The sequence below is a fragment of the Rhea pennata genome, chromosome 20 (genome assembly GCF_028389875.1).
Source record: "Rhea pennata isolate bPtePen1 chromosome 20, bPtePen1.pri, whole genome shotgun sequence".
NCBI classification, from domain to species: domain Eukaryota; kingdom Metazoa; phylum Chordata; class Aves; order Rheiformes; family Rheidae; genus Rhea; species Rhea pennata.
In genome coordinates this window covers 8,213,220-8,227,191 of record NC_084682.1, presented here as the reverse complement: position 1 = coordinate 8,227,191, position 13,972 = coordinate 8,213,220, and the positions used below count along the sequence as shown (strand labels likewise).

At 42.5% G+C, this 13,972-nt stretch overlaps 1 protein-coding gene across 1 annotated transcript in view; it reads left to right on the top strand.

Annotated features, from left to right (window-relative positions):
* The window catches only part of COL26A1 (collagen type XXVI alpha 1 chain), a 173,363-nt gene extending 159,551 nt beyond the window's left edge, over positions 1–13,812 (top strand). Inside the window, exons 10-16 of the mRNA XM_062592601.1 lie at positions 9–101; positions 1,666–1,727; positions 4,496–4,558; positions 8,327–8,371; positions 10,246–10,290; positions 11,533–11,617; positions 13,640–13,812. Coding sequence (XP_062448585.1) covers positions 9–101; positions 1,666–1,727; positions 4,496–4,558; positions 8,327–8,371; positions 10,246–10,290; positions 11,533–11,617; positions 13,640–13,812 — 566 coding nt within the window. The remainder of the gene's footprint in view (positions 1–8; positions 102–1,665; positions 1,728–4,495; positions 4,559–8,326; positions 8,372–10,245; positions 10,291–11,532; positions 11,618–13,639) is intronic.
* Positions 13,813–13,972: the final 160 nt, after the last annotated feature.

Sequence of the window (13,972 nt, the reverse complement as noted above, 5' to 3'; positions counted from 1 at the left end):
TAACGCAGATGGAGAACCTCAGCTGGCTTCTACCGTTATAGACACCATCATGGCTGGCTTGCCGGGACCCCGCGGAGCCCCCGGCCCGATCGGGCCGCCAGGTAATAAACTCAGCTGATATAAACTGAATAAACCAGGTAATAAATTCAACAAGTTTTTGAGGGGGAGCAGGAATGGTCTCGCGGGGTTCACTCCTGCAGGATGCCTGCAGGGGAAAGCAAGTGGCCCTCACTGGAAGGGCAGTAGAATCATTGGTCCTGGACTGGGGAAGGGTAGGGCAGAATTAATTAGTTTTCGTATCTGTTGGTAATGGCAGATTCTATCTATCTCAAATATTCCTTGCCACTTTGGCAAGGAAGAGGGGTATCTATTGACACATCTTGAGAAGAGATCAACCAGAGGACGTCTTTAAGAATGGTCCATCCAGTGGATTTCTTTGTGATGGCAGAGTGGTTCTCCCTGCTAGTACAAACCCCATCCCTTGATGGTAGCGCTGCACTGAGCAGAATCTGGCCAGCTGTTCTCCATGACATTTATGCAAACTTTGCAGGCTTTGGAGCTATTTTGAGCTACTCCAGATTTGCACCAGTGTAACTGAGATGAGAATCTGGGGCGAGAATCCTGCAGCAAGTCTTTTGTTTTTCAATGCTGATGAGTGACTTAAATGATAATATTCATGCAAACATCAGCACTTCCCTGTGCGAAGTGCATTTAGCAATGAACTCCCATCAGTTGCAGAAGAGGCTTTTCCTTTTGTTATAAGGGCCTTTCATTTATCCTTCATTTCGTTTTTTCTTTGACTTACACGTTTGCATGGTGCATTACTGATTGTGGCTGATTCAGCTGTGCTTTATGTGCATAATGTCCACGTTGTTTCATCTCAAGGGTTGCGGCAACTGTGGCAGAGAGGAGTATTAATAAGTTTGGGCTAAGCAAATATCCTGTCTCCCATTTGCAGGTATAATTTAACAGTTACTGTTCGATATAACTATATTCTTCCAAGGGGAATGAAGCTGTTAAGTGACTGTATGAAGCAAGTTGACCTGTTCAGGCAATATTTAACTTTTCCCAGAAGCACCCTTCTCTGTGGTACAGCCTTAAAAAGAACTTCTTGCTGCTGGAGTGAGCATGCAAAGATCAAGAGAGTGCTGTGCCACGGTCAGCCTCTCGTTCACCCGTGTCCAAACCCCGTCTCCTGAATGTTCATCATCCACTTTCTGGGAATGCTGGAGAAACAGACCCTAGCTGACTTGGGGAGTTTGCTTTCCACCTGTGGGACTCCTCCTGTTTTAGAAACAGCAACTACAATATCTTCCTCTGATGTAGCTGTGTCATGGGTCTAGTTTAAAATTTCTGAAAAGCTGTCACTTTAAAGGAAATGGAAATGTAGCATGTTGCTGACATCCTTCCTGCCTATGTTCCCCCCCTCTTTTCTTTCCAGAGCCCTAAGGTCTTCCCTAGGGCATAGGAATCTGTTATATCAGGATGTGGGTATCCAGGATTCCAGTGTGATGAAAGTGCTTGTGCTGTAGTCCTGTGATCGATCAATGGCTCTTGTCCATTGAGAGACTAAGCAGAATAATGGAAGGAAGTGCATATGGTTGGAATTAAAAGTCCTTCCTTCTAAATCTCCTTAAAATTGCCTCAAATGATGATTCTCACCAGGGCCGCCAGGTGCATCAGGACCCAAAGGGCCACCAGGACCTATTGGAGCCCCTGGATTGCAAGTAAGACATTTTAGTGCTTTTGGGATGGAGTGGGGTAGAGTCAGAGGTTAGATGTGAAGCATCTTCTCATTACAGAAAGAGGGATGATGCTGTATGTCTTAGAGCTGACGTTTTGTCCCTTGTGAAATTTAATACCTGTTTTTCATCCTGAATTGGCATAGGAAGTTGGAATAATTTGACTTTCCAGATTTGTCCCTTAATCATAACAGCACATTTTACTGTGTGTGCATCAAAATGCTTCACCACAGTCTGAGTTGATGCAAAACATCTTGTGTGAGTGCGCTCAGCAGTGGAGAGCCTCTCACCCTGGGGCTACAGGGCCCTGTGCTATGTCAAACCCTAATTTTTCAGAGGCTTCCTGGCCAGTCTGAATCTCCCATAGGATGTCCCAAAGACCTTGTACAATCACGGGACAGATGGCTTTTACGAACAGTTGAAGGAATAAACTGATACAATATTCAGGAAAGAAAACAAGCAAACGAAAATATAGTAACTTGGGCTATGCCAGCACAATCACAGAAAAATACTGTTATTTCCTGTGGAAGAACAAAAAGAACAACACTGCACCCATGTGAATATGCTGTAGTTGAGCCTGATTTTCAGAAATAGCACTTTCTGATAAAAATGTTGCAGATTTCCATCAGTCCTACTGATGACTTATCAGTACCAAAATTGTGCATGGGGGAATAATCATGGATTGTGATGAACTTGCTCAAAAACATTTTGGATAGGAGAAGGGCAAAGTACTCATGTGGATGGAAAAAAAATGGTTAAATGCAAAAAAATGAAGTCATGAATAGGGAACTGTCAAACTGCTCAAAATGGTGGTTAGCTGATACAAGGGGACTCCAGTTTAGGGGAGAATGTTACTTAAGGTGGGGGTCAGCTGTTAACACCAAATATTTCAAAAGTATGTGAGCTGACTAAAGGCATAAAAGTGACTGGAGAGAGAGGTAATTTAGCTGAGGAATGTCCCTTCAATCCTAATATGAAGAGATTTGCGGTTGCTAGAAATCAGAGAAATGAGATTTTATGATGTATTTATTAATCACTTGGAAGAAGCAATGGACAGCATGTTAGTGAAATTTTGCCAGTGTAGCAGAATAGTTTCAATTAGTGAATGCTCTGGAGGACTGTGAGAAACTCCAGATAGATATGAACACAGTGGGAAATTTGGCAGCAAAATGACAGATGTACTTTAACGTGATTAAACATAAGGTAATTCACATGGGCAAAATCAAAAGTTGTGTAGCAGAATCTGTTTTTTTCACATGCAACGCACACAGTAATTTTTTCATTTTTTTTCTGACAGATGTATTGAATTCAGTGTTCTTGAAAGTTCATGTGTAAACAAGCACTGAAAGTCCCTATTGAGACTGGCAAGTGCAAAAGGCACCTCCGGACACTTGGGTTTTACTCAGGCTGCATGTTTGACCTAGGGCCAAGCCTCGTTTGTCCCCCAGCTTGTTCTCCATCCATAGATAACCTTCAAAAGCCAATTGAGCTTCTGAATCCCCTGTGTGGGGAGACATGGCTAAGCAGCAACTTACGGTGAGCATTGCTGCCTCCTAGCTCCTTTAATCCTGTAAAAAAATAATGCCTGGTCTTCTTGGACCACTTAACCAGCTGCCGAGAGGCTTTGCCCTTTGCAGGGATGCCTAGGAAGACCATTTCTCTGGATGCTGAGAGGAGGTACTTTCTGGGGGCTGTTATTACACAACCTTAAATCACCAGTGGTTTGGATTGGAGCAGTAGTCTCGCTTGCTAGTGTCCAAGGTGGTGTGTGAGTCACTTAAGATGGAAAAAAGCATCTTGCATATGGTTATGGGGAGCTGAGGAGCTGACATGGGGAGTATAAACAAATAATATTGTTCTCTTCCTGTCTGGCTTACAACTGAGGCTTCACTGGGTGAGTAATTTAAGAGTTTGGATTGATTTCTGCAAAGCAGTTCAATTAGTAGAAGTCTGGAGAAAATGCCCTTCTTATCCTTTGGTGACTGCCTTATAGATTTATTCAGCCCAAGGAGCAAAATTATTAGTAAAGATTGAGCTTAATTTGAAAACTGTTTATTAGGGTGAGTAAATCACTTCAAAATAATTTCCGCTGCGCAGTCCAATTAATTTGCAGGTATGTATGCTTACTCCTGCCACCCACTGAGACTATTACGAACAGGGGGAAAGTAGTGGGAGGGGTTTAGGCTAGCCATATTATCTGTTTATATTTTTTTTCAGGATAACTGAGAACAAGCACTATCTTGTCATACTGATCCATTGCCAAACATTATGTCTGTGACATACAGTGCATTAAAAGACCTGAGGAGAGTAATCTGCAGGAGCTATAGGCCTCTGCATGGTTTCAGGAAATCTTCAAGATGAGCTTCCAGTGGCTTCTTGCACCAACAAATTCATAAGCTGGATCCACTGCTTTAACACACTAGACTAAACATACTATTTTGCTCTACACTCACTTATAAGCACTAAGCAGATACACACAGGACTTACTAAGACAGAACACACATAAGGTGCATGTTTACAATTAAGTTGCAGAACCACCACCTTCACCACTGTGAGCAGGTCCATGTGTTATGTTTTACTCTCCTTTTAATTAACTATGCAGGCAGACTTAATGGCAAAAGAAAATCCAGTCCAGTCACTTAATGCATAAATGAAGTTTTCAGAAACTGAGGATCACTAGGAAATGTATTACCTTCACCTACACGAAGGATGCACAGTGGGAATTAATTCCTTCTTTTTTGCATCTCTTCTAGGGTTTACCAGGCTCTCCAGGACAACCCGGGCCAAAAGGTTCCAAAGGAGACCGAGGAGAGAGAGTAAGATTTTACTGTACATAGATTCCCAGCAAGTTCAGGGTCAAAGCCTCAGAAACAGTATAGAACGTAGGTCCTTCAAGTGCAGAGGGACTGCAGCCCTCATCAATGTTAAATGCATAGAGTTCCTAGGTTTTCTGCAAGAATCAAGATGAGGGGTTACTGTACAGATAAAGGGTTGCATTGATTGCACACTCTGGCGTTCCCGAAAGATAATCAGGTAGCAAATGCATAGCATATAATGGCTGTGGAGACCAACTTTCCTCAGCCAACCAAAGCTCTTTAGCATGAAATACTTTATGTGGTATAATTGACTTCTTTCTTCTGTGGAAGTAGAAGATAGCTCCTCAGACTTTTACTGAGCCAAAGCCATTCCTTGGGTCAAACAATGTTCTCATTTTGTTCATAAAATGTTTTATATCTCAATCCTTGATGGGCTATGTCCAGTGTTAATAACTGTTACTGGGGCTGCTTGAACGTTATTTCCAAACTGGTTGAGTTTAAAATAAATACCAGAGAAAAATGTGACGAGGATATCTTTGTCAGACTCCCTGTCCAGAATTCAAGTACTAGCCATGATTAAGGAGGGCATTTGCACCTTCAGCTGATTCTACTAAGTTTATTTTCCAAAAACATGTCACAACACCAGACCATGGTCTTTGAAATTTCTTCTGAGATACACTAAAAGATCGAAAGCTTTTTAGATATTAACATATGGATGGGGAGTGGACAGTCAACCAGATCTGCAGAATGTAGAAACTGGCACTGATGGAGGGTGGACCATTGCTAAGGCCCTGGTATGGAGCAGATTCAAAGAATGAAAGAAAGGTGAGGGGGAAAAATGGTAAGTTGTTCCTCTAAAATGACATGTGTCTGCAGCAGTGGCTGCACAGATAGAGCCTTGTTCTACAGAGGTAGGAAACAAATTTCTTTTTCTTCCAAGTGACACTTTTACCTACACATAGATGGAGGTGAGCATGGAAGTCAAAACCTTCAAATGGATGGCTGTAGACAACTTGCTTTCCCCATATGATAGTATCTCTTCTCCTTCATTTCTGCTCACTGTTCCAATCTAAAAGACAGAAGGATGTTTTGGCTATGAAAGGCTAATGCAAATTGGCTAACTCCAGATGAATTTGATGACTTTCTTGCTTAATGAGAATGCTTACTGACGGGCTTAATCTGCATTCCTCAGTCCAGAGTGTGTGCAAGGCCACAACTCAGAGTGGCTTGTTTCATGCCTCCCCCCCAAGTGTATCTTACCTCAAGGAGCATGAGATAGCTGAGGATGGAGCATGTATGCTTTTAAAAAGTTCACACAGGAGATGTATTTTATTTAAGTATCTCTGCAGAAGCTCACATTGTTCTGGGTGTCTAGTTCCCATTTTAACACAAGAAATCACTTGCAACCCCCTGAAAGAGAGACCCCATTTTAAGTAACTGTTAGGATTTTTTTTAAATAAGAATTTCCTACTGTAAATCAGCCATTTGGAGCGTTTACTGACTTTACTAATAGATTAGATTCTAAGGCAATTCTGGGACTAAAATTTAAGGGTCTGATGAAAGTTAAAACCTTAGCTAGCCCAAGTTAACCAGCACTGCTCATCACTATTAAACATTAATTTATAATTTTATTTTTTTAAAAAAAGAAAGCATGGTATATGTCAAAGTGTCGAGTTTCCATCCAGGAAACTGATAAGAGCTCTTTCTCGATGATTCATGTAGCATCGTGATTTAATTTGTGGTTTGCCATATTGCTAAGAATATTACTACATTTCTTTTGAAACAAATGCATTGTTGCACTGTGCCTGTTCAGTGGAATTTTTGACTGGACGAGGTGTAAATGAATCCTTTAGACTCTGGTTTCATTCACTGCTTGTAGATATTCAGAATTGCACCTTGTCTAGGTTCAGAATAAATGGGATTTTTGAATATCAGAATGTCTTGCTAAATAGCAAAAAATAAATTGTATTTTCTGGTCCTTCCTCTGTTAGTTTGGAAAGTGAAGCTGATAGCTTTTCTGGCAGAATTTCTGTAGGATGTTTTGTGTGTTTTTGAGAATAACCTCTTTTGTGAGTGTGGATTTGAATGCTGGTCTTAACAACTACATGCTGCAATTTTCAGTTTGGTGGATACAAATTAGGGCTAGCTGTATGCAGAACAGAGGAACTGCAGCTGGTGCAGCAAAAAACCTGAGGTTTTACAATAGCTATTGAGGTATGAGAAAATGTTATTATACCTTCTGCCTGCTTAATCTCATAGAAAATAGATGTAGAGGAGTCCTGAGGCAGTCAGAGTCCATACCCCCAGTGGCACATCTGTGCATGTGCCTTTCACGGTCAACATCTGCTCATCTTATTCTTAAGCATTTCCAGTGAGGGATACTCCAACCATCTCCAGGCAATCTACAGAGGTACGGTGAGGGAGGGACTGGGATAAAAGATATTTCTATCATCCAATCCAAATATCCTGTGATCTCCTTTAAGCTGATAACATCTTTTCCCATTCCCAATGGTCAGAGAGAGCAACCGATTTATGTGTTCAGAGCATGTTGTTATATCTCCTCGCCCTGAGGTGCTGCTTGCCAGTGTTTTTTCACAGGCCTTGTTCCTTCCAATGCAGAAGCCGGGTATTTCTCCCTTTGAAGACAGGAGGAGGACCTGACAAATCTGCCCTGTTTCTAATGCTCTTCATGTCAGTGCAGGGCTGTGCCTAGTGCTAGCTAGCTACTCACTCAGCATTGCACCAATCTTTGAAGTCATGTTTTTGTAGATGCCCAGGGCTTGGAGTATTTTTATACTCAGCAGCAGGTTGGGTGGACACAGTAACAAAGTAGCTTTCTTTCTGACAAATACTGCAAAAAAGCTGCTGCCAGTTGGATAACTTTTTTTGGAACGAAAGGATAGTTGTTTTTTTCTGGGTATGTCTAGGGAAGAAGGGCTGGGTTAAATATGTGACTATTTTGTCAACAGATTTCTAAAGATGCTTTTAAATTTTGCCTCCTTTCCCCCAGTTCTTGCTGTCTATGAAATAATTCAGAAGTGTCCTTCAGACATTCTGCCCTGGCCCCAGGGTGCTCCGTGGCGGGGAATAAAAGCTGAGGAGGAAAACGGGGAGAAAGATGCTCACTCTGATGGCGTTTCATTCCATCTCAAACCAACACATACCATTTCAGAATGTTTCTGTTTTAAAATAACAAAAAAAGAGCACCAAGAACAATGTGAAAATTAACATGGCAGGAAAAAACAACCAACCCACCAAAACACTGTGCACAGGTTTTGATCAGTAGCTGTTGGGTTTAACGCAGGGGTGTGTGTTGCAAACAGGAGGCAGATTAAATCAGTTCTCAGCGGGTGTCCGGAGCTCTGTTTGCTGTCTGGGGCAGCAGCCTGCCCATTTCACTGGAGAGAAGAATGTTGTATCTTTGTAAGAAACAAATCTCCAGCCAAATTCCTTCCTGGTACGATGTAACTGAATGCTTTAAAGTTCAAAAAATTGCAAATCGTCTTACTGAGAGGGTACTGAGCTGAGTATTTCTGTATCTAACCAAACTTCTCCAAAGTGTGATAGGATTTGGAGCTGATGCTTGACAGAAACCATGACCCCTTTTTTGCTGTCTCTAAGTGATAATGTCAAGGGAAAGAAATGTCTTCATATTATCCCAAGTGTAAGGTTTTTCATTAAGCCATCTTAATTCCACTAGTAAAATTACATTATGTTCTTGTCAAATGGAAAAATATCTCCTAATGACACTTACTTTATTTCCAACAGGGGCAAGCAGGTCTGACTGGAGAGAGGGGCATTAAGGGATTTCCTGTAAGTGATGTACTTGAGGGTGTGTGCAAGACTCAGATGGTTTTGGTGCTTGCCTGGCATGTCTGGCATCTTAAATACCACGTGGCTGGAGTGCAGCTGGTTAATCTAGCCCTCTCAGATACAACACTTAAGTCAACTGTCTCCAGCTTTGTGATTTGTTCAGGCAAAAACCTCACCTTAATGTGTTCCTTGGCAAATGAGAGAGTCTTCCTGCATATTTAGTGTAGCGTTGAAATGCAGAGTTGACAGGTCAGGGCCCTGGCAGGCTTTCAGTTTCTTTTTAGCTGTGTCCACCACAAGCTTGGGTGGTGCAAAAGTGGAAGCTGACACCATAGTGCTCTGCCAGCTGCAGCTCTTCCTACCAGAGCTAGAAGTCAGTGTGGTAAATACAGCACAGAGGATGAACTAGATGGATTCTCACTGATTTCCTCAGGTGTGGAGGATGTTAGCTCTAAGCTGTGTTGATAAGAGTTTTCATTGCAACAGCATGGAGGAAATCCTGACTGTAGAGTGTGAAATGAGATGATGTCTCTGCTCCAAGAGCCTGCAGGCTTACCAGGCTGGTTTCTGCTCATGGCGTTTTTGTCGATGGGGCAGCCAGTGGCATACAGTGCACTGGAGGAAAGGAATGGTGACAAGGTCCAAGTGAGGGGTCAGAGGTGGAGAGCAGTAATTAGGAAGGAGTCATGCTAACAGAGAAGTGCTTCTCTAGCAGATATCCTTTAGCCTAACCTTTGTAGATAGAAGCCCCTTTCCTCCTACCCTCCCCAGCGAGATTCCTGGCACCACCAGAGCACAAAGGTGGACATTATTGAGCAACCCAAAGTACAACGGCTGTTCTGAGCACCACCTTGCACCTTGGTCTGTAAATCTGTGCTGCTAATCTCTTAAGAACAGCTTTTCTCCAAATGATTTCTAGGCAAGAGCTGAACAGATACATATAGGAGTTGGCTTCACTGACACATATAGCTAGGGTGAAAACAAAATGGTAGAGATGAATGTTGTGTGAAGGTGAACAAGTTGATTTTATTGGACTGAAGCATTCAGAGGAGTCCTAGATCCTCTAGAAGAACCTCTTCCTTAATTCCACATCATTATTTCTTAAAACTCCCACAACCTCTTCTTGATTCCTTCCTCCCACTCCCGCCTTGCTTTCCAAACATCTCTGGGATGTCCAGCAAGTTTAAGGAGCTGAGGCATTTCCAGTCTACTTTGTTCAGCAATTTATTAGGCCTTTCCCTTGTCTCATGTTTAGCTTGTGGTTTATTCTTTCCATGTCATCTGTTCTTTGGGAAACGCATGCACTTCCTGGCTAGGGAGAACAGGGGCGTATCAGACCAACATTCACAGAACATAGGGATCTTTGTTCAAGAAAAGCTTAATGAGCATCTTCTGAGGCAGAAAGTGATGTGACTAATTACCGAAAGCAGAAAGGAGGATTTTATGTTCTAAATAAAAAATGAACGTTCATGTTTGGGAGAAGGAAGCACTGCTTTTATTCCAGTATTTTAGCTTAGAGGTGCTCACTGAGAGCTTCATGAGATGTGCGTAGTTTTGGTTGAGGGGTCAGGCTATGGTAGCCATCCTCTCTTCCATTACAATATGAACATCCTACAGCTCTGGCCACCCCAGACAAGTTCACCAATGTTATAAATGATGATGGTGCTCCCAGGGAGCTGGCAGGACCCTGAAGAGAGCTCACTACCTCACCTTGGCTCTTGGTCTGAAGTGCCAGACAGTCAGTTTGTTTTCTGCTGATGAAGTTCTTTTGCCTTTAATAAATTTGTCTGGAGGGAGGAAGGGAATATGAGTGATCTAGCACAGGATAGCTGTTCCTTGGTCACATGAAAACAAATTTCTCTTTCTTGTTTTAGGGTGAACCAGGCAAGAAGGGTGAGGAAGGTGATAAAGGTGCTGATGTAAGCATGTATTTCTTCTCTTTTACTTTTTTGTCTCTCTCTAGGACCATATTCTCCTTTCCAGGTTGGTTTGGGGAGGCATGGGTCCTGTTCAGAGTTAGAAAGGCAGATGAAGAGATGGTGTGAACTTTGAGTGTGAACCTATTACAGGCTACAAATCTAGGTCTCTGCAGTCTGCTTGAGCATATTGTCTGCTGAACATCGCCTTAGTCCTCAAGGGTTATTTCTCCACACAAAAGTGCTACAAGGCATGAGAATTTCTCCCCCATTTTACTGCTAAGGAACAGATGCACGGAAGAAATCAGTTGTCTGTGCAGAAAACTGGAGTTCTCAGGTCTCTGCTCTCCCACCCTAACATCTTTCCAACATCAATCTGTCCTACAAGTCCCATATCTAGGGTAATGGTGGCAACAGCCTGAGTGCATGTAAAAGCGTATGGACGCACTTCAGACAGCATATCATAGAGCTGGGACTGGAGGCACTGTGAGAAACAGCAGCTCCACATGAATTACCTAGACCCGTAAGGTGAAATGCTGACCAGCAACACCTAGTCTCAAAGACTGTGTTTATTGAGTTTCTACCGCCAGGCTGAACCACCAAAATTCAGTAAGGGAAGATTTCACTCCCTGTAGTATAACGTGGCTCCTGTCCAAACTTTCCTGGCTTTCCAAAGGTATATTCCAGCCTACATCTTGCTTACTTGTTCTTACTTCCACTTGTTTTGTATCCCGTCAGCATGGGTTTGCATGTCACTGTTACAGATAGAGTTTGGCAAGCATCGTCTTGTTGCTGCATTATAAAACTATTTCCCAGTATACCAACAAAGAGAAAGCTGAAAGTACCTCACTGATGTTCAGAGCAAATGTCGGAGAGGAAAATCTGTTTTCTAAGTAGTTCAGTAGTTGCTGCCACAAGCTGTGTGGTATAAAGGTTTGACAGGAATATACAGATTGAATTTGGCCACCTGCAGAAACGGGAACAAAACTGAAACTTTTGGCTTTGAATCAGATGCTCTACAAATGTGGGGTATAACTAGGGATTTTTTCTTTAAGTAGACATTTCTCCAGAATTCTAATTTTACCCTTGCAGTTTCTCTCTCCTTTTATTTGTTTCTTTTTTAAATGTTCACACTGCAGAGTTGGCATTATGGAGGCAACATTATGAACTGTAATGAACAGGAAGCCCTTCTTCAAACATATACCAATGTTAGTTGGGATTTTTTTTTCCTTTTTCTCCTTGCAGGGAGAAGGTGTTCAACAACTTCGAGAAGCTCTGAAGATTTTGGCTGAGAGGGTATTAATTCTTGAGCACATGATAGGAATTCACGGTAAGCACTGTTAAGGTTTTATTTTCTAGACCACTGGGGGTCTGTTCAGAGAGCTGCTTGATGGTTCCTACACATCCTGCTGGTCTCCTGAGCTGCCTGTTAAGGCTCAAAGCCAATCAACTAGCTATTTAACCAGGGGTTTCAAAGCTAGATATTCAACATGACTTAAAGGATTGTCAGAATTGTTGAGCGCCTAGAGCTTCCCACTCCCGCAGTAGTTACTCTGGCTTTACACCAGCAGGTGAAATGGCCTCCGTGATAATTTTTACTACAGTTCAGAGTGAGGTCGTGAGCAGCAGCTCAAGCCTTTGTTGCCCAGGTCATCTTCCAGTTTCTCAGGAAGCTGCATGTTCAAATCTTTAAGCCAGAGCATTTAATCCTGGTAATACCTTCTTCCAACTGACTTTAATACCACTGAGGAGCTTGCCTTGTATAGCAGCATATTTTATAGAGAAAGCCCAAACAGTGCCACATATGGGTAGTGTTTAACTGTACAGTGTAGTTAGGCCATGTTTAAACACCTATGTTGCATGACTTACATATATATTTCCTTTTTTATCCTCTGTGCTTCTGAAATGTTTCCATTCTTTAACTTAAGACATATTTTAGGCTAGACAAAAATGCTATTTAGGAAAAAAGAGAACAACTTGGAAAGTAAGTCATTTTTTCTTGTGCAATTCTGTTCATCCCTGTATGTGTATATGGTTTTTAAAAAAAAGAAAGAAAAGAAAAAAATAGCAAAGACATGAAATAGTGAAACAAGATTTCCTTGAGCAAAGACAGCTCTTGCACTGAAAGGCACCACACAGGTTTAAATCAGCCAGTGCCAACTATCTGGTCTTGTTCCCACCGTAGGCGTTAAGAATTTTACCACAAGTTCCTGGGTAGCCCAACTCATCCCTCCTTGAAAGACCCACACAGAAATGCTGAACGCATGCTCTCGTTTTCCCAAGAAACTTCACAATCAATGTGGTTTCCAAAACCACAACCACCCAAGCAACAAGGCAAAACATACCAGCAAATAAACCTCCTCTCAGCAACAGGAGGGCAGTTGGAGATAGCCTGGAGTAGCAGACTGCAGAGAGCAGCCCAGCAGGACGCAGGAAAGCCCAAACGGTTTGGCAGCATTTCCTGCCAGCAAACGCAGCACAAATCTTTCTTTAGCCAACTGCTCGCTTGAAACAGGAATGCTGCCTCACATGACCGGACCAAGGCTGGATTTTTGGCTTGCAAGGTTGGACTCTTGTCAGGGAAACAAGCAGACGTCCATCTCCAAAGGCGAAAGGAAAAAGAGACCAGGGCATTAAATATGATGAGGCAGCACTGGAGCTTATCAGCGTGTGTTGCTGACTGGGAAGAAAGAAGAGTGGCCATAGTCAAATGCATATTTAGCTTCATAGAGCAGGACACTGTAGACAGAGGAAGAGTTCGTTAATATGAGGCATGCTGGGAGAACAGACAACTAATATATATATACATGTATATGTATATATATGTATATATATATGTATATATATATGTGTGTGTTTATATATATATGTTCCCAGCTTTATCACAATTTGGCTGTAGCCTAGAGTAGGTCATTCAGTCCTTCTGGTGCCTCAAAATGTCCACCTTTAGAAGGAGTGAAATGGTAACCCTCAGTGACCATTTGTGAAGTCCTGTCCTTCAATAACAGGAGTCTGCGGGCGATGTCCACAGTAGTAGTCACAGCCCAAACAGATTGGTATTCAGTAAAGATAAGAGCAGTGCTTGATAAACAGTGGCAAGTAAGAACAGGACCCGTTGTGCTGCATGCAGCAATATACCCACCCCAAAGAGGGTAGAGCCGAAGGAAAAGACCTAATATTTTAGTAGTGTGATGGCAGCAACCATGTAGCTCCCTGGTTGCTTGGTAAATGCAAAGAAAATGGAAAGACAGACACTTTCTTCCAGAAGAAGCATCATTCAGAATGGCCCATTTACTCTTTCCTTAGCCTCCCCTTTTAAATAGCGCTTTCCCATGACTTTCTCTCCTTACAGACTCTTTATCTTCCATTGAGCCAGGCTCCGGACAAGATGTGATCCCAGGCTCCCCACTGCGAACCAGCATCAAGATCAAACGTGGAGGACCCCAGCAGCCACAGCCCTACCAGATCCTCTCTTCACTGCTGGATGACAGTGAAGCCAGAAGAAAAAGCAGTCGAATGAAGTAGGAGCGTCTACGTGTTCTCCAAGCCCGTTTACCAGTTAAAGATACAGTATCCTAGTGCTCAATTGCAGAGTGCAAATGAAGTGGGTAGGAGGCTGCAGCATTGGCAATCGGGTTTCCTTACCTGGTCGATATTAAGCCCTTATTGCAAGGAATGTCTTATC